This window comes from Drosophila suzukii, chromosome 3 (assembly GCF_043229965.1).
Source record: "Drosophila suzukii chromosome 3, CBGP_Dsuzu_IsoJpt1.0, whole genome shotgun sequence".
In the NCBI taxonomy this organism is placed as follows: Eukaryota; Metazoa; Arthropoda; class Insecta; order Diptera; family Drosophilidae; genus Drosophila; species Drosophila suzukii.
This window is the reverse complement of record NC_092082.1, coordinates 22,061,676-22,079,341: the sequence shown is the minus strand read 5'-3', so window position 1 is coordinate 22,079,341 and position 17,666 is coordinate 22,061,676. Positions and strand designations below refer to the sequence as shown.

The 17,666-nt window shown below is 39.3% G+C and overlaps 9 protein-coding genes and 1 long non-coding RNA gene across 13 annotated transcripts; 2 read left to right on the top strand and 8 right to left on the bottom strand.

Annotated features, from left to right (window-relative positions):
• Positions 1-1,427: 1,427 nt before the first annotated feature.
• Positions 1,428-2,796, top strand: LOC118877448 (uncharacterized). Its single transcript, XR_011604072.1, has 3 exons — positions 1,428-1,561; positions 1,636-2,178; positions 2,235-2,796. It is a non-coding gene; the product is annotated as an uncharacterized lncRNA (long non-coding RNA).
• Positions 2,797-4,176: 1,380 nt separating this feature from the next.
• Positions 4,177-5,120, bottom strand: LOC108011369 (uncharacterized). Its single transcript, XM_017076484.4, has one exon. It carries the CDS (start codon positions 4,714-4,716, stop codon positions 4,381-4,383), a length of 336 nt encoding a protein of 111 aa, XP_016931973.4. The 5' UTR covers positions 4,717-5,120; the 3' UTR covers positions 4,177-4,380.
• A 280-nt stretch (positions 5,121-5,400) lies between these two features.
• On the bottom strand, positions 5,401-7,402 carry mex1 (midgut expression 1). Of its 2 annotated transcripts, none has more exons than XM_036815461.3 (2): positions 7,243-7,402; positions 5,401-5,674 (listed from the first exon to the last, which is right to left on the bottom strand). In XM_036815461.3, the coding sequence occupies exons 1-2, from the start codon at positions 7,293-7,295 to the stop codon at positions 5,476-5,478; spliced, it is 252 nt and encodes an 83-aa protein (XP_036671356.1). In that variant the 5' UTR covers positions 7,296-7,402; the 3' UTR covers positions 5,401-5,475. The 2 variants fall into 2 exon arrangements, with proteins under 2 accessions (XP_036671356.1, XP_016931960.2); XM_017076471.4 differs by lacking the exon at positions 7,243-7,402 and adding an exon at positions 5,963-6,121.
• An 808-nt stretch (positions 7,403-8,210) lies between these two features.
• Positions 8,211-9,450, top strand: yellow-k (L-dopachrome tautomerase yellow-k). The gene has a single exon (XM_017076497.4). It carries the CDS (start codon positions 8,242-8,244, stop codon positions 9,409-9,411), a length of 1,170 nt encoding a protein of 389 aa, XP_016931986.4. The 5' UTR covers positions 8,211-8,241; the 3' UTR covers positions 9,412-9,450.
• Positions 9,451-9,468: 18 nt separating this feature from the next.
• Positions 9,469-11,958, bottom strand: LOC108011381 (BAG family molecular chaperone regulator 2). 3 transcript variants are annotated; one of them, XM_017076501.4, is made up of 5 exons: positions 11,674-11,958; positions 11,365-11,583; positions 10,440-10,460; positions 10,241-10,383; positions 9,469-9,950 (listed from the first exon to the last, which is right to left on the bottom strand). In XM_017076501.4, the coding sequence occupies exons 2-5, from the start codon at positions 11,559-11,561 to the stop codon at positions 9,574-9,576; spliced, it is 738 nt and encodes a 245-aa protein (XP_016931990.4). In that variant the 5' UTR covers positions 11,562-11,583; positions 11,674-11,958; the 3' UTR covers positions 9,469-9,573. The 3 variants fall into 3 exon arrangements, with proteins under 3 accessions (XP_016931990.4, XP_016931987.4, XP_016931989.4); XM_017076498.4 differs by lacking the exon at positions 11,365-11,583 and adding an exon at positions 10,840-11,316 and having other exon boundaries at positions 11,674-11,956; XM_017076500.4 differs by having other exon boundaries at positions 11,365-11,958.
• A 272-nt stretch (positions 11,959-12,230) lies between these two features.
• On the bottom strand, positions 12,231-13,257 carry LOC108011370 (probable chitinase 10). The gene is made up of 2 exons (XM_017076486.4): positions 13,110-13,257; positions 12,231-13,053 (listed from the first exon to the last, which is right to left on the bottom strand). The coding sequence occupies exons 1-2, from the start codon at positions 13,123-13,125 to the stop codon at positions 12,248-12,250; spliced, it is 822 nt and encodes a 273-aa protein (XP_016931975.4). The 5' UTR covers positions 13,126-13,257; the 3' UTR covers positions 12,231-12,247.
• Positions 13,258-14,133: 876 nt separating this feature from the next.
• Positions 14,134-15,089, bottom strand: LOC118877435 (probable chitinase 10). The gene is made up of 2 exons (XM_036816236.3): positions 14,421-15,089; positions 14,134-14,363 (listed from the first exon to the last, which is right to left on the bottom strand). Exons 1-2 carry the CDS (start codon positions 15,084-15,086, stop codon positions 14,148-14,150), a joined length of 882 nt encoding a protein of 293 aa, XP_036672131.3. The 5' UTR covers positions 15,087-15,089; the 3' UTR covers positions 14,134-14,147.
• Positions 15,090-15,137: 48 nt separating this feature from the next.
• On the bottom strand, positions 15,138-15,794 carry LOC108014900 (uncharacterized). Its single transcript, XM_017081121.4, has one exon. It carries the CDS (start codon positions 15,762-15,764, stop codon positions 15,204-15,206), a length of 561 nt encoding a protein of 186 aa, XP_016936610.4. The 5' UTR covers positions 15,765-15,794; the 3' UTR covers positions 15,138-15,203.
• A 69-nt stretch (positions 15,795-15,863) lies between these two features.
• On the bottom strand, positions 15,864-16,439 carry LOC108014902 (uncharacterized). Its single transcript, XM_017081123.4, has one exon. It carries the CDS (start codon positions 16,437-16,439, stop codon positions 15,942-15,944), a length of 498 nt encoding a protein of 165 aa, XP_016936612.4. The 3' UTR covers positions 15,864-15,941.
• A 75-nt stretch (positions 16,440-16,514) lies between these two features.
• On the bottom strand, positions 16,515-17,545 carry obst-H (obstructor-H). The gene is made up of 2 exons (XM_017081122.4): positions 16,937-17,545; positions 16,515-16,874 (listed from the first exon to the last, which is right to left on the bottom strand). Exons 1-2 carry the CDS (start codon positions 17,498-17,500, stop codon positions 16,671-16,673), a joined length of 768 nt encoding a protein of 255 aa, XP_016936611.4. The 5' UTR covers positions 17,501-17,545; the 3' UTR covers positions 16,515-16,670.
• Between the last annotated feature and the right edge of the window lie 121 nt (positions 17,546-17,666).

Here is a 17,666-nt window from a genome sequence, read left to right as displayed (position 1 = left end):
ATATAGATAGGGTTGAAGGCTAAAATTACTTAATCTTTAAGTTGAAAGAAGTCGTTAGCACTTAAAGCCGTAAAGAAAGCACAAACATTGTCTCTGGTATTCAAAATCATTAACCTGCTTGGTAAAGGTAGAAGATTTAAGATTTAAAAAGGCTCACCTGTTCTGTGTTTATATTGTGCCAAGGTATATTTCGAAAAATTAAAAAAATCTGTGTTTATATTGTGCCAAGGTATATTTCGAAAAATTAAAAAAATATTTTTTAAAGAAATATGCTAATAATAAATTTATAAATGAAATTAAAAATTGAATGTATTAGAAAATACAAATATATATTTTTGGTCCCTGCTTTTCCATTCTATAATTCTCAACAAGATCGCCGATATTATTACATGTTGTAAAATTATGCAAAATAAATGTAGATTACTTCAATGATTAATTTTGATCTACATTAAGTGCAGGAAAGGTTTGTGTATTAGCTAAAGCAATGGAATTACATTTTTTACCTTCGACTTTTTTACATAATTTGTAGACAAAATGATCGTAAAAAGTGAGTAAGGACAGAGTTCGGCTCGAATTCGTCTTCATACCGAAGTTTTTTTATGGCCCTGATTACGAAAAACTAAAGAAATTTTTTACAAATTTTGTTATCCTGAAAAATAACGCTAAGTGTCAAAATGTTTTTAAAATTATATTATTATATATTATATTATTATTTTTATATAAAAAAGGATAAATTCAAAAGGAAGCTACAGTTAACGCGGAGCTGAATGACGCGCCGACTAAAGGAGGTACCCGAGGAAATATTTTCCTGCCTAATTTGCTCCATTTATTTATGATTTTATAATATTAACATGTGTGCTTTCATAGGGAGGAGAAAAGAAGGCCGCCCGCAATGGGAAAGCTGGAGGAGCCATCACCAGGCATTGCCAGGATGCTGGGCGACTTTCTCCAGCACGATCTGAACAACCCATCTGAACAACCCAACTCAATGCCCTTGCTGGCATATTGAGAATCTGAACAGCATGCTACCAAAAGATGCTACCAAGGTTGAGAAGATGACGAAACTTCTACAGGACCAGAAAGAAGTTTTAAACTATTAATTTACAAAAATAAAAAATCCGTTGAACATTCCAACTATTTTTAGTTTAATTGCTCCAAGTCATTTGTTTGATGTCTAAATATTTCTGGAGCGGTATTTTAGTATATTTTCTTTTGTAAAAGAGCTTTGATGACCAAATTGAAAGCTTTTCTGTATTTTATTACTATATAAATTTCTTTGAGTGAAACAAGTCTTATCAGTGTGATGATTTCCTAACAAGTAAACAAAAAAGGTAGGATCGCAACTTAGTCGAGCGCCGCGACTATCAGATACCCGTTGCTCCGTAAATACATTTTTAATTAATAAATGTATTTTATATATAATTTAATTAATAAAACAACAAGCATTTTTCAGACTGGGCGTGAAAAAAAAACATTTATGTGTACAAGCCGGACATGTATAAAGTATCCCTCTGCGGTCAAATACTTTTTATCGAATACAATATGCTCTTTTACTCTACAAGTAAGGGGTATAAATAGAATTCTCTCTTTTTTGCACAATTTAATCTCTAGGTTTTGTTGCTAAACATTCAACAGTTCTAAAAACGCGTTGGAGGAAGCAAGTCCGCGCTCGAATCGTTAAGCTCGGGAAAAACACAACAATGGAGACCTCAAGAAATATTTTAGATTTACCATTGGAACTTTTACATATAATATTCGGCAATCTACACGTACACGACCAATGCTCACTAGCCTTTACTCATCCATATCTCAGGCAGGCATTTATTTATCAAGCCGGAAATCGATATACCAACATTTTTCCCTCACTTCACTTTAAGCCTTGGTCGCATATTTTGTCGATTTGTGGCTCAACTGTTTTGCACATTTCGGAAGAGTTTTTCATTTTAGAAGAATCCTTGATGAGAACAATTGAGCAGAACTGTACAAATTTGCAAAGCATCAGTATCGGTATTAACGAGAGCAACTGCCACAAGGTCAGAGCCTTCTTAAGCAACCTAAAATCACTGAGGTCAGTGAATTTGTGGATAGAGTGTGTAGCGACGCCCAAACTCTTCAGGGTGCTGAGAAAAATAAAATATTTAAAAGGTTTGGAATTTCTTCGTTACGTTGGCCCTGAAGGCAAGTATGTAAATGTCGCACATACAAATTATTTAGCAAATAATTATATTTTTCAGAATGGGAAATGTCCAGTTTCCTTGACTTGGAATCCCTATCCATTACAATAAGTTCAAACAAAACACGCGTTGATGTCTTGGTGTGGTGCCTTGCCTTGAAAAATCTACGGCGTTTGAAGCTGGCTGGTTTCGAAGAATGGCGATCGATTTATGGTCCAAACGAAAATATTGCCTTGGAGGAGCTTGTATTAAATGATTGTGATACTACTTCAGAATGGCCACTTTTTCATCAGCTAAAAACTTTAAAGGATTGCTATACAAGTTTGGTACGATCACATCACCAATTTGCTTTGAAGCATGCAAAGACCCTGGAAAAACTGGTGGTAAGCTACGTATTATCCGGAAATGAGTTCTTTGAAATATTATTATGCTGCAAGAATCTACGTTACCTTGAGATAAAATATATCAATATGCAAATTAATAATGAGAATTTGGTCACAATGCTAGGCATTTTAAAAGAGAATGGTGTCACACGGCACAAGCCATTTGAAATTTTGCTTGATCCAATAATGAGTTACGTTCAAGATTTGGTAAGTACTTCAAAAATAACAAACGTCGTTTTCATGGCCATTTCCTTTTTTTACAGTTGGTGGGTATTTCCGGTTCAGAAATAATTCGTTTTCGAATAAATAACTCCAAAATAAATGAAACATTTAATTAATATTATACTGTAGATATGTTTTCGTTATTATTATGGAAGTTATACGTTAAGGAACACTCGCATGTTTTAATATCCTGTCAAAATTTACAAATTAAAATGTATATAAAAATAAAAATACTTAGTATAAATAAAAAAAATTTTAAAACAAACTAGAGAGAGCCATAATAGGAACACAATTTTTTTTCTTTTAAGAATTGAGAGTATAGTAAACAGTTTTAAAGTACACTTTGTTTCAACAAGTTCACAGTAAATAAAAGTATGGGCGTAATTTAAATTTTTAATTTAAAATCACCACCCTTTTTTAAAGCTTTCATAGGCAACTTGCAATCTCTGAACTCAGTAGAACTCTTAATAACTTGAGTTGCCAATTCCAAAATCATAAATATGTTAGAGGAAATAGAAAACCTCAAAAGTTTTTATTTTTTTACCAGTTATGTTATATTTTTTTGAATTAAACAAAAATAAATAGGACGACTATATCATGTTCATTGCTGCCATAGGAACAATCGGTGAAAAAATGAGAAATGTATTAAAGCATTCGCTATTTTTGATCATATTCTCTACTACTACTACTACAACTACACATTTTTTTAAATTTTAGAATTACGAATAACAATTGGACCACTGTTTTATATAGCTGCCATAGGAAGGATTCGAAAATTAATGTAAAAATAATACAAAAAGAGTCATGTTTCGTTTTTGCTACAATTTGAAATGGAATATTACCATAATATTTCTGTGATTCGATTTTTATTTTCTAAGAATAGGAGTGCCCGCATATATTTATTGCTCCCATAGGAACGGCCTGCAAGGGTACATAAACTTCGGCTGGCCAAAAGAAAGCTTTCTTGTTGGGTATCAGCTAAGTATATGTTTTGCAGCATTTGAAAAAATTAAAGTGAAGTAGAATTACATAATCATATCAAATTGTGCTTTCAAACAAAAGTAGTATTTAAACTCCATTTTGAAGAGAGTATTGCAATTTATTTATAAATTCTTAAAGGAACACCTGTGTGCATAAAGTAAAAATGGAAATATAATCAGTTGAATATGTTTATGATATATGATTAAAATCGGCTGCTTACGAAAATTCACTATCGCCACCTAGGTTTCACTGTATGTGGCGTGTTAGTGTCGTAACAGCCGATAGGAATGAACGACAGGTGGCGCTTTTTTCTTAGCTGAGTAACGGGTATCTGATAGTCGAGACTGTCGACTATAGCGTTTTCTCTTGTTGTATGGTATGTTTATTGAACATTGTTCATATAGGAAATAAACGCGTGTTGCTTTTTAAAAAATGTAATATTTATTAATGGCACAAAATACGAAACACTAAAATCACAAAACTATAGATCTCGACGGTTTGCCAGTCATAAGTAACCACAGCATACTTGGAAGAACTTAAAAATAACTCTTAAAGTAAAGCATACAATGGGGAAGCACTTCGATTGGACAACAAAATATAAAGAAAGTCGATCGATGAAGTTAAATCCTTAAGGTAAGTCGTCTCTGGGGTTTCATGCGTTCCTTTTCCGCCCGATCTTGGCGCATTCTAAGGATTTCCTCACCGCGGAGCTCCTTGAGCCTTCTAGGCGATATATTCAATTTGAGGCTGTTAGATTCAGTCTTTGGAGATCGGCGACTTATTACAAAACTACTGGAGTCATTCGCGAACAACTTTTGCTGCCGCAAGCGCACATAGCGTTTTGGAGTTTCGGATGCCTCCTCGTTCTCAGGAACCTCGTCCTCGTCCTCTATTGTTAACACTTCCTTGAACATATCCTCGACGGCGGTGAAGTATAGCGTGGAATCGGAGGTCATTGTGAACCTGATGCTGGCGAGCAACTGAGCCTAAAATTGATTGAAGCCAGTCAGGGGACGAGTTTGAAATGCATTTGCACGGACCACCAGACCTCGGGCACTTTTCAACCCTCGACGAGGTCTCTGGCTACCTGATCCTAAACAATGGTGTACACAAAACTAGGAAAACAGCTGGAGAGGCGACAAATATTAGACCGAGGTAATGAGGGGTTTCCCTGCTGGTAAACCCTCATCTGAAGACCTTCTTGGGTACATTTGAACTGCCCTGGCCCAAAGTTTAATAGTGAATTTTTAAATTTGTAATGACTAGACTTTCCATTTTTTACTAATACATTTTACAAACAGTTTTCTTTATCCAAATATAGGAAATCTTTTTTGCTTTATACAACTCTAAAACTTTACAATTAATTGTTTTTCGTAGAATTTTAATTAATACATAAGTATTGATATTTGATGTGGATAATTTTTAGTGCAGTGAGTCATTTGTCAAACCGTAAAAAATAACCTAAAACTGTACAGTGAATCACATTTAACGACACAATAATATTATCAACAGGCAAATAATACCCAACCTTTTTAAAGCGCAAAAATTGCCCATTGAGTTGAGACCCAAACTATCTATAGATAAGAAAAAATCCCATTATGAGCATCCGACTCGATTAGATTAAATGACGCATTGAACAGTTTTGGTTTATGGTTAGTTTTGTTTTCGTGGAGATATTACTAATATAGCCTATAGTATAATTTCATGTCCTCGGATCAGTATTCCTTATTAAAGTAGTCGCGTATGCTGCGCTTCACAATGGGAGCCATCTTAGCGACCTGATTCTGCACTTCCTCCGTACCCTTATCCTTGTGATAGAAGACCGTGAAGTAGACAATCAAGCCGATAACCACGATCATGAGAAGCGCAGAGAACACGATGCTCAAAAGCATCTTGCAGGCGCAGGAACAGCAGCTGTAAAGAAAGAAAGATGGGATTAGAAAAGTTTTGAATTAGTGAAATCAAAAATATCCTGATCCTAGGTGGCTTAGTCATTGATCATTTTGTCAAATCAGATCGTTTAGAAAAGACTACAAAACTATGACTCAAGCTAAGTTAAAAAAAAATATGATTGAGCTATTTAAACGATAAAGTTATGCCTAAAAAGCATTATCACAGGTGTTCTCCCGGTCAATACACTCCATGAAAGGTTTATATCCATATCTGTGTTGATCAATGAGTCAGGAACTGATGGAAACTTACCAGCAAATCACTTTGCCGGGACATTTGAGGCATTCACAGAGAGCGTTGCACATGGTGCTGAGAGTCGTGGGTTAACGTATAATAAGTGGGTAAGGTTTTCTCGGTTCTCGATGCGTTGTTGACCAACACAAATTATCAACTGACGGGGTGTAACCGCCATCGACCGCATTTTGGGCCGTCAGGTATTGAAAGCTTTAATCATATCGGGCGAAAAAAACAATAAACTGATAACAAGTCGTCTATAATTAACACGACGCCAGTAACAAAAGTTGGAGAGAGATATTGGAAAATAGAGCTTACACTCTTTCCTTATGAGCGAGGTATCATCCATCCATTATCCAGGGGATCTGGTAATTTGCCCGTCCCGACGCCTCAGGACGAAGTAAAGGATAACGATTAATTTTACAGCCATTATCAACGCACAAAAAATAATAGCATTACGTAGCCTCAGGCACATGTTTTTGATCAATTTTTAAATCGAACTCTATTGCACGTCTCGGGCTTAAGTTTATGTTTGGTAATATCTATCATATATATGAAATACTACAAAGAATATCATTGTAAGCGCGACGATAACCACAATAATCACAATTAACCGTCGATTCCAGCACATGTTGTTCTACATTCGATTTTATTTACTAATTTTTTTTCTCAAAAACAAAGAATTTGATTAAGGTGGCAAAGGTAGATGAATCATAATAAACTGGAGTAAGGGGACAGACAGTCCGTGACATAGACAAATGATTTCGACCGGGAACTGATATGGAGTATAAGTTCAGATTGATTAAAGAAAGACAAAAATCAACTTTCTATTTTTAAACTATTACTGAGCAGGAAGTAATATAACTGTTATCTTGGAAAACCCATGCCAGAAACTCATTTGGATTGCTCCTCAATACGAGAAACTAAAGAAATGTTTCGAGGAATTAGTAATCTCAACCGAAACGACCTATTAGCTGATAAAGGAAAGCTGTCAACTAAGCTGCAAATACCTAAAAGAGCGATCAAAATACTTGAAAACTAACGTTATAGGAGAATTTTTAGGAAACCTTATCTATACAATGGAACCATATTTGTCAAAGTAATATACTTCAATAAAAACTTTAAAGTTACTTCAAAATAAAAGTTTTATGAGTATATCCCACGTTAAAAATGGTTTTAATTTATACCAGTCTATTACAAAAAAATCCGGCCACAGCTTACTATTATAGAACTGCCTCGTTTTATCAAATCTTTATGAAAAATATCTTGTATAGTAAATCCATTAAAGGGTAACTTACCAACAAAGGACTTTGCCAGGACATTTAAGGCATTCGCAGAGAGCGTTACACATGATGATCACAGATGTGGGTTAAAGTTCCTCCGGATTTCGACGTATTCCTGTCCAGCTTAAATGGATAACTGACACATGCTGTGCCATTTTCCACATTCTGGGGCGAAAAAATGGAAAGCTTTCATCATATTGATGAAAAAAAGAGAGAAACTGATAAAGATTTGTTCATAACACAATCATAAGATAAGTATTAGAAAATAAAGCTTATATAGGTAGTGTTTCTCCGTGAGGGAGGATTCGTTAGGCAAAGATTTTACTCAATGTAAAATAAAAGATTACTTTTAATTCTTAAAAAAAGTTGTATGCTATGTGAATCAAACACTAGATTTTAAAAAGGTATTTGCGCGATCACAACAAAACGTTTTAAAGTAATAACAAAACTAAGACAGCGGACCTATCTGTCAGCTTATAGACAGGTAAAAATGAAACCGTCATAACAGATTAAACCCTTGCACTTAAAATCGAAAGCCAATCAATGCCTGAACTGAAATTCTTAGGGGGTTTACATTAGCTTTTTGGCATTACCCAAAGAAAGATTACTAAGCAATCGCTATACACACTTATCTTCAGGAAAGCTACAAAGCTCAGATACGAATTTATTAAGTTTTTGGTAAAGAAATACGGTCGTAGGCACTTATAAGACTAAGCGTTTAAAATAAACACTTAAGGTAGGTTCTGTTCAAAAGAACCTTATCGGTATTATTAAAGTAGGACATATATCAAAATAAACTAAGATACATCAAAGGCAGCTTGAATTGACAAGAAATATGACACACAAATTATTTCAAGAAAATGTAAAATAACACTAAATAATAAATTGAATTTTAAAACTTGGAAATGATCTAGAAATAAACAAAAAATGAGTCATGAATTGAACACATTTCTGATATTTTTTCGCTTGGGCCATAAGTAAATAGAGGAAAACTCACAATATTAGTCCCCATTAATGCAGGTCGCCGATACTCGGCTTTTTTTACGACACCCGATACCAACTGCTGATCTAGACAATTTGGTGAACTTCTTTGAGCACCTACAACGTAAGCAGACCTCTAGCTCTAAGTTCAGTGCGATTTCGCGTTCAAAGATGGTCATACAAGAAGGGCTCGTCTGCTTGGGATTTCTCTTAACTGGCTTGGCTTTGGTTACTGAAGCCTGGCTGTTGTCCCAATCCGGCTTAAACGAATCCAGCTACCTCGTCCGTCACTTGTCGATGCATTTCTCGCGCGTGTTCCTAAGCGTTAAAGTGGAAAGTAATGAATCCCCCACTTTCATCGAAGCCCAATGGCCGGTTTCCTACTTTCCCATGCCCACTGTGGTGTTCCCCCACGCCGATGTTCATGCGAAGGGAGACCACGACGATTGCTCATTACTGCAGCAGGCCCACTGGTCCCAGGTGGATGCACTGAGTCGACTGTGGGTCATGGACATTGGATTCCCGGGCAGCAGGTGCTCTCCCCGATTGTTTGTCTTCGATCTGCTGCGTAGCAATGCGGAGCTACTGAGAATAGATTGTGGTCGACATATAGGAGCCAACGACACCAAATCCCTGGTGGTTCAAATGGGTCCCAAGGGTCCGGGTTGCGAACAAGAACGCCACATTTATTTCATTTTGGGCAAGGTATCCGAAATTATCGCCTACGACATCCTGGAGCAGACTTGGATCGTTAGATCTTTAGAGAGTCACAAGTACGAGAGCATGAACCAATCGTTCCCCATTAGGCCAGTGGATTTCGCATTCGGTATACAAGGCGAACTCATCCTCTCCGATCAGGATGGTGACTTATACAGTACCGTGCATAGACTGGAAGTAGATGGAAAGAAAGAGTTAGCCACCAATTCAGCTAGCAACTGCATTAAACTCACCCATCTGGGAAGTCTCTTGGGCAGCAGTCGCAGCATGATCATCGATAATTTCGGAACCTTGTATTACGTAATCCCCAAGTTCGGAGCAGTAGTGCGATGTGCTAAACTGACAACCGTCACAGCAGAGGGCAATGAAATCATATATCTCACATCGAAGAACATACAGCAGATATTTTTTACCTCCAATGATGCTTTATGGGTGCTAAGTGATCGGATCTTGAATTCAAAGGAGATGTGCTTTCCTAGCTTATAAATAACTTAATTACAAATAAATAAATTAAATGAAAGATAACTCCAAAAACCGCAGACCTTGTGTATATGTTTTGTTTATTATTCGTTTCGTCTGGCTTGGTGATGTAACTTGCTTGGTTTGCTAATAATGCTATGAATGGTTAATGGACCAAAAACAATTAAATTAATGGCTAACAGTTTGCTTATTCAGATAACCCATTAAGGCCTGCAGCCGCTTCTTGATGTTCTTCTGATCATCCAGAGTGCAGCCGAGCAGAACGCTCTCAAACTTCTTATCGACGGGGCCCACATCGGCCTCGGGCAGGGTGTCCATGTGTCCGGATGGATCCATCGAGCTGCTGCAGCAGGCATTCAAGTACAACTGGCAACGCTGGCGCGCGATCACGGGATCACCCATTTTGATCATGGTGTCGATCAACACATTGATCTGGCTGAGGGAATCCTCCTGCGAGTTGTCGCGTACAGTGCGCACATTTAGCTCCACAGTGCCCAAACGAGAGCTTACTCGCTGGATGTACAACATGATCTCCTCTCGTTCAGCTAAAAAGAGTTATATACGGTTAGTTTATGTTTAACTCTGAAAAGGTAAGTTAAGCTAGGTAACAGGCTACAATTATATCGTTTATAAGGCATTATTCAGATATAAAAAGAAACATGTAGCCTTTCTTTTAAAGGTAATACAACTAGTGCTAATCCATATTTTAAAATAGATAGCTACATATTTCACTCTTCTTTGTATACCAATTTTCAACGCATTTAGAAGGTGACATTTCTTGCATTATTATAGCATTTTGAGTTATAAGGGTTTACTAACAATATGCACTTCTTACCCTCGCTCATGTTCTGCATCATTTCGTTGCTCTTGATTAGATCCATGGACATCAATAAGTAGTCTTTTTTCTCCTGCAGGTTGAGTGCATCCTTGCGCAGCTTCTCCACACGTGCATCCAGCTGGTCCAGAATATTGACAAATCTGCAAGTCACTAAAAGATTAGTCACGGCCGTTTGGGTACTTAACTCAAGATTTACCTCTCGCTGGCGTTATATGGTCTGTCACATGTTGGTTAAGTGTGGTTGCGGTTCAGTGGTTAGTTCATGAAAAGAGACAAGCAACGTTAGACGGTTAGATCGCTGCCACGGATCGACTGACCACTTATAGAGCTATGAAATTATAACCAGAATAGGTCTACAAAAGAGGCGCTCGCACACAAAGCTCTTTTTTGAGTTGTGTGGGCGTTCGCAGCAGATACTTTAAGCTATCACCATTATTGTTATGGAGCAAAAGAATCGAATGAAGCTGCTAGCTGGTAGTGTGAAGAAATAATAGATAAGAAACTTAAAAGTTTTGTTTCGCTACGAGGTTGTGTGAATATTTTCGGTCTGTTTTGGTTTCGTGTCTGATTGGTTTTAGTTAGGATGGAATAACAACCTGTCCAGGGCTCTACTGTCGTCGACGAGTCCATAGGAGCTGTTCCCGCTATTGGCACCACCTCCGGATCCGGCCGCAGACGAGGAGGCCCTCAGATCTTGCAAATAATCGAAATTCATGGATGACTCCGAGTGGTAGCCGCTGGGCGAGATCTGCTGCAGATGGGGATACAGCTGATGGTGGGGATGATGCTGGTGGTTCTGCAGATGATTGTCGCTGGTTTGCTGCGCTATTGGCGCATCAACTTCCATATCCTGCGGCTGATCCAGATTTGATTTGAATCTGCCGCGCTCCAAAAATCCGGTCAAGTGTTTATAACCCAAGATGGTTAGGCTGCCTACTGTTTCTTTTTTTTACTTTGGTTGCTTTTAGCCGCTTTGGTGGCTACGTTTTTGGAATGTCTTAAGCTTTTAACGAGTGGGTGTCGAAGTGTTTGATGCTGTTGCTTATTTAGCTTAATTTTATTTGTTTCTGAAGCTGCAATAAGAGAGAGAGAGGGAGCGTGAATGCGAAGTATTCAATTACCTATCTGATTGAAAAGAAGTCTCCGACCAGGAGACCTCGAAGCCATCACTGGACTCCGGAGTCTCGGCGTCTAGATCCTCCGGATATCGGGGTATTCTCTCCGGCATTTTGCCGATGGGGGGCGTTGGTGCTGGCGGGGGCGTGTCTGTCTCACAGCGACGTCGTTTCCGAAAAATACCGCGCAAATTCTCGAACATTTTCGGGTGAACCACAATTTCTCTAGAAGATTCCGCTCAATTCTCGGGATTTTGTTCGCCAGCTGTCTTCTAAAAGAAACTCTGGTTTCTGTTTTGGATTTGCATAGATTACCTGCCGCCGGGGTCTTGAAATGAGCCTTTTGCACAATACAAATATATGTTGTTGATTTTCCGAGTATGGGAGTTCGAGTTCGATGACGGCAAAATTCGTGTTTTGTAAGGTTTTTCGTAGGCTCCGTTTGTTCATTTCCTCAGTTTCATTTTCAAGCACCTCCGTTGTTTACTTCTAGGGACAATCAAACATTTAGCTTCGCTTATATTTAGATACGTATAAAAATGATTAATTTAACATTATATAGTGGGATTTGTAAGACCGTTACTGGGTAGCCGAAAAATAACAGTGGCACAGTCGATATGTGATATCGATTTCGCATTTCAAGGCAAGTGTGTACACATGTGATGTGTTTTTTTTTTGTTATCGGCGGCCAATTTCAAAAAGTGTCCTCTAACATAACTAAATAAAGGTGAATGGGAAAAGTGATTTATAAAAGCATTGTAAAAACACAGTGGTTTTCTGTTTACAAAATGCAGATGGTGGAAAAAATAACAATAAATAAAAACTTAAATTAAAAGAAAACCCACAGTAAAGAAATTTTCAGAAGCCGATACTTGTATTAATAAAACTTCTACTTTATTTGTGGCGTCAAATTCAAATCGCGCACACAAAGGGCCGTTCGCGACCATTGGCAACTTTTGGTGGCAATGTCGAAGAAATAGTAGAAAGGACACTGCTGCAGGCTGGCATGACCTTTCACGCAGTAGATGAAGAACTCGCAGCGCTTCATGTGGGGATACAGATGCTGTCCGTAGGCTGGGCAGTGGATAAGATCACTTGAAATGGATCCACTTGATTGAGAATTGGAGTTCCCATTCGCCGGTGATTCCTCCTGACCATCTAGAGTGCACTGGGCTCTCTCCGGAACATCGCATTTGCCCGTCATGGCATTCCAGTGCAACTGGGAGCTGCACTCCTGCAATATCGCCTGGCCATAGTAGCAGATGTAGTATTTGCCGCAGCTGCTCGAACTTCCGACATAAAGAATTCTTTCGCTGGACTGCTGTTGCATTACGGTGGCACAATATGTGGCGGCATCCGTGACCATGTTGTTAGTATCATCATCACCACTTTCAAGGGGAGGAATTTCCACGGAGTCCGTGCCATTTCTGCACTTCACATTTGCCGCCGCATCGCAAAGTTTGCTCTCCGAGTTGAAGAGCATGGTGGGTGGACATGAGGCCAGGACAGCATCGCCGTTATCCACGCAAAGGTAAAACATATGACAATCCTCCGCATGCTCCACAAACTCACCAACCAAGTGATTGGTACAAAAGCTTCCTCCGCTCTGCCGAATGGTCACCGAATTAGTGGGCTTCCATGGTCTCCAACTTGTCTGCGCCGAGGCAAGCAAGAAGATCATCATCACATAAATCGCTTTAAAGCAAACCTCTTTGAATACTTTTTAAAATTTACGAATTAATTTTACTAACCCGTATTAAGCATCATCTTTTGTTCTTTCGTCAGACTCCAGTAAGGCGCAGTTTTATTCTAATTTCGTAATGCCACGAGAACTTGGCATATATGCCACACAAACGGCGCCAAGATACACCAAGTATCAGCCTCAGTATCAGAAAATTAACATTTTCAATTGCTTGTAAAAGGAGTTGATAACGCTGCTGGAGCATCCACACTTAAGTATTTTTATTTTGCTTTGCCAAAAACTGTGGTTCCCTTTCCTTGCAATGATATGATATGATATCGCAAATTGGCACTAAGATACATCTTTAATGCTACCTGGATTTTTTTCAATTTCAAGACTCGGTGAAAAAGGAGCCCCGATTAGCTCGGATAGATTGTGGGTGGCAGTTTCGAGGAAATTGGCAAGCTGTTATCACGACAAATGTTGTCCTTGTAAAGAAAATGGTATCGTATGGTATCATATCGGTCAATGAACAATTTTTGCCATCGACCTAGAAGGTTGCCCTATTTCTTTCAACAATTTTAGCCAATGTTTTGCTTCATGGCTTACATTTCGCAAAGATATAAAAACCAAGAATCACTAGAAAGTTCTGATAAATTTAGGAATGATTCAAGGTCGAAAGTTTTTTATGATAGGTAATATCAAGATATCTATTGCTTTTATCATCTATAAAATGATGAAAAATACATAGTTACATTTTTGGACTTCATTTTTTTAACAAATACAAAATGTATTATATTTTTCTCAAATAATAAGCAAACTATAAAATGATTAACATTTCCTAATTTTGTAAAAAAACAATTTTAACAAATTTTAAGGAGGATTTGCTTTAAAATGCAAAATTGACCATTGACCTTCGCTTAAATTTTTACAAACTGACTAGTGAATACATACATTAAATGTTTAGTCTGCCATTTTGAGCACTTACCCATGTGTCATATAACCATAAGTAAAACGTGTGTATTACGTGTACACTTAACCAATCCCACGTTTTTAAATCTCCAATAAGTAAATTTTAAGAAAAGTAGGTAAAAATGATCAGATTTTATTATAATTTCATTTGCATTTGAATTTTGTTATAGCACTTGGCCTGGCTTAGAGCAACGCACGATCGCTTTTCGTAGTCCCATCCGTAGAAGAACGGACACTGCTGCACCATCAAGTAACCAGAACGACATTGGTAGAAGTAATTGCAATTGTCGGAATGCGGATAAACATCGATTACATGTCGTTTGCACTGCTCTCGTGGATTGTAAGCCATTGTCTGAAAGGAATTCATCAGTAAGTTATGAGGCGTTTCGATGACTAGTACGTAACCCACCAAACATCTGACGTTTTCCGGATGATCACATTTGCCTGTGCGGGAATTGAAATGCAAACTGGCGGCACAGCTCATGGGAAGTGCTTGGCCCCGATAGCAAATGTAATAATCGGAGCAGGAGTTTTGATTTGACAGCAGTGCGATGCGGCTTTGATTATCCAGTTGGGGGCACATGTTGGTCACAATAACCTCTATGCCGGGAGTTATGGTAGTGGGATTGGTACTCGTACTCCCATTTTGATTGACTGATGGGCGTAGTGTTACAATCACCGACGGATTCGATGTGGTATTTACATCTGCTGAAACCGTAGTAGGTTCCTCCACTCCAGATGCTTCCGAGCTAATCTCCGTTGAGCTATCGGCATTACTTTCCGTTTGCACCGCCAATCCCGTACGACAATCAATATCGCCCATGGGCTCACACATTTCCATATCGGGACTGAAGTATTCGCCCTCCTCGCATTCGCCATCGTATGACTCATCGCCATTGCAGAAAATATAATGTGCGCAACTCTTTGGTGAGGTAACAAACGCCAAGTTGTTTCCATCATTACACTCATCGAAAACGTCGGCCAGGCCTACGCCCAGGAGTAATAACGATACCCAGATGGATCCAAGAACTCGAAACATCTTCTCTGCTTGATTTCGAAAAGTAAACTGATCCATTTCGTATTCAGACTTTTGTACATTTCTTACGATCCAAACTCCAAAACGCTTATCAAAAAGTAATTTGCCTAAGAACACGGTTTGATAATAACTTTATTACAGACTCAGCGATGAATCTTACAAATGTAAACCCGATGAACGATATGGTTTGGTGGAAACACACTGTCCTTGTGAAGCTTCGAAATGGAAATTCTGGGGGCATTGCTGCAGAAGAAGATAGCCGGAAATACATTGATAGTAGTAATTGCTATTTGCCGGGTAGGGATATACCCCATTTTTTCCACTCGTCTTGCAGATCACGCGGATATCATCGGAATTGGGAACCGAAGTGGTAGTTGTGGGTGGTGCCATCGATGTGGAGGTTGTTGTAGAGGTTGTGTTTGCCGGAGAAGGAGGTTCTTCGGAAGGGGGCTTCACGGTAGTCGTTGCTATGGGTTTTATGGTGGTAACTGGTGCAGGAGCCTTGGTAGTGAGTTCTTCTGTGTAACACTCGACGGCCTCTCGACAATCCCCATTGCAGTAGTAGGAATTATCTCCATCGCAGTGGACGAACTCGCTGCACTCCTGGTTCTCATTCGTAACCTTATTAATTATCACACCTTTGCACTCCTCAAGAAAAACGGACCGCACCTGGTGGCCAGGTAGCAGGCAGGCCAAGAATATCAACAATTGCCACATTTAATAGGCTTTCAACTGGTTCATCGCAGAGATCAGAGCCTTCTTTATAGGTGGAAATACGGTTCGGTTTGCTTGTTCACTGATAAGACTCTAAATTCATTTTATTTTCTATAATGATTTTATTTGACATGACAAGAGGCTTAATTAAAAGTGGTTTGTGATTTTTTGCCCTTTTCTCTACTTCAACGCACAATCGTCAGAGTTTCTAATAAGACCACCGCAAGCTCCAGTTCGGGAATCGAAGGCATAGCCAATAGGACACTGCTCCACAAGTAGAAAGCCATCCACACAGTAGTAGAAATAGTTGCAATTCTGGGGATAACTAAACCTCTTGGTCACACCCTGACGACACTGACGTCGAATATCGGAGGGAGAGGCGGTTGTTGAAGGTGTAGTTATAACACTCGGAGTAGTTAAGATCGGTGCGGCTGTCGTATTATCCACATGGTCTATGTCGCCACAGGTGAAGTTGGCATTACAGGTCCTGTTGTCCGTGCAAAACATCGAATCCTCCGCGGAACAATTGATGAAGGAGTAACTGCAGTTCGTTCGGGTATTGTTGATAATTCCATTTTGACCATTGCACTCGGGAATGTTTAGGCCATTGATTCCCCAGACAACGAGAATAATGCCGTAAGCGATCAATAGGAATTCAAAGCGCAAAGATTGCTGCATTCTCGATCTTTGTGGTGTTCGAAGTGGCGTGCTAAGCTTTTTATAGCTCAGCCAACGGCAATCAAAATCAAGGTCTTTCTTAATAAGTTATATTTAATTAAACGGCTCATGTTGCCACAATCTTGTAACTTGTCAATAAATAGAGCTCTTATCAGCTAAGGGTAGACAACTCCACCCAGATATAAAGAGTTGTTTTTGGGTTTTTCTTCGAAGTGTGGGGAAGTTTCCGGCCTATATTCGTCGGGAGTTTCCGTAGCATTTCGCCACACTTATCTGCACACAACTCCTGCGTTCGATATCCCAACCGTAGTAGAAGGGGCACTGTTGGAGGGTGAGGAAACCCTTGATGCAGTAGTAGAAGTAATTGCAGTTGTCCGGATGTGGAAAGAACTCGGTCATGTGAGGCAGGCACTTGTGAGATCGCGGATCTTCCAGCTGCAAAATGATTTAGTATTTAGCATTCACAGATTGATAAAAATCTGAAGAGGAAAACCTACCGCACACTGAACTTTCTCCGGATAATCGCACTGTCCGGAAACCGAATTGAAATACAACTGATTGGGGCAATGCATTTCCATGGCATGTCCATGGTAGCACAGGTAGTAATTGGTGCACGATTCGTTGCTGGCCATTAAGATAACCTGACTGGGATCATCGCTGATCGGACAGTTGGGCTTCACCACGGGGGCTATGTCAAGGATATCCACTTCGGTTGGTGGGACAGTCGGTGGATCGGTTGGCCTCGGGGTGGCGGGCACTATCTCCTCCTCCTCCTCTGCTTCCGGTTCGGGTTCCGGGTCCGCGGGTTCATCGACCTCGTCCAGAAAGCACTGGACATTGGCAGCCACGTCACATTCCCCCGTCGCGGCATCAAAGTATTCGCCCTCACCGCACTCGCCCTTCACGGAATCCTCACCCTGACAGTACACATAGGACTGACAACTCTCCCAACTTTGCACGAATGTCTCGTCTTCGGCCCCCTCACATTCCTCAAATGTATCTGCATTTATTTGGCAACTCCAGAGCAGCCCAAGGCACAGGTACACCAAGTATTTGGACATTTTATTGGCTTCGTCTTGAGTCTTCTACTGAAAGAACTCGTCAGTTTCCCCATTATATTTATGGACCTCTTTCGATTTATTTTCCCCAAGAAATAACCGCCGACATGCATTTCTTTTTAGTCTAATTGAGTATCACTTTATCGAGAAGGCCTTCGAGATAGCTCTA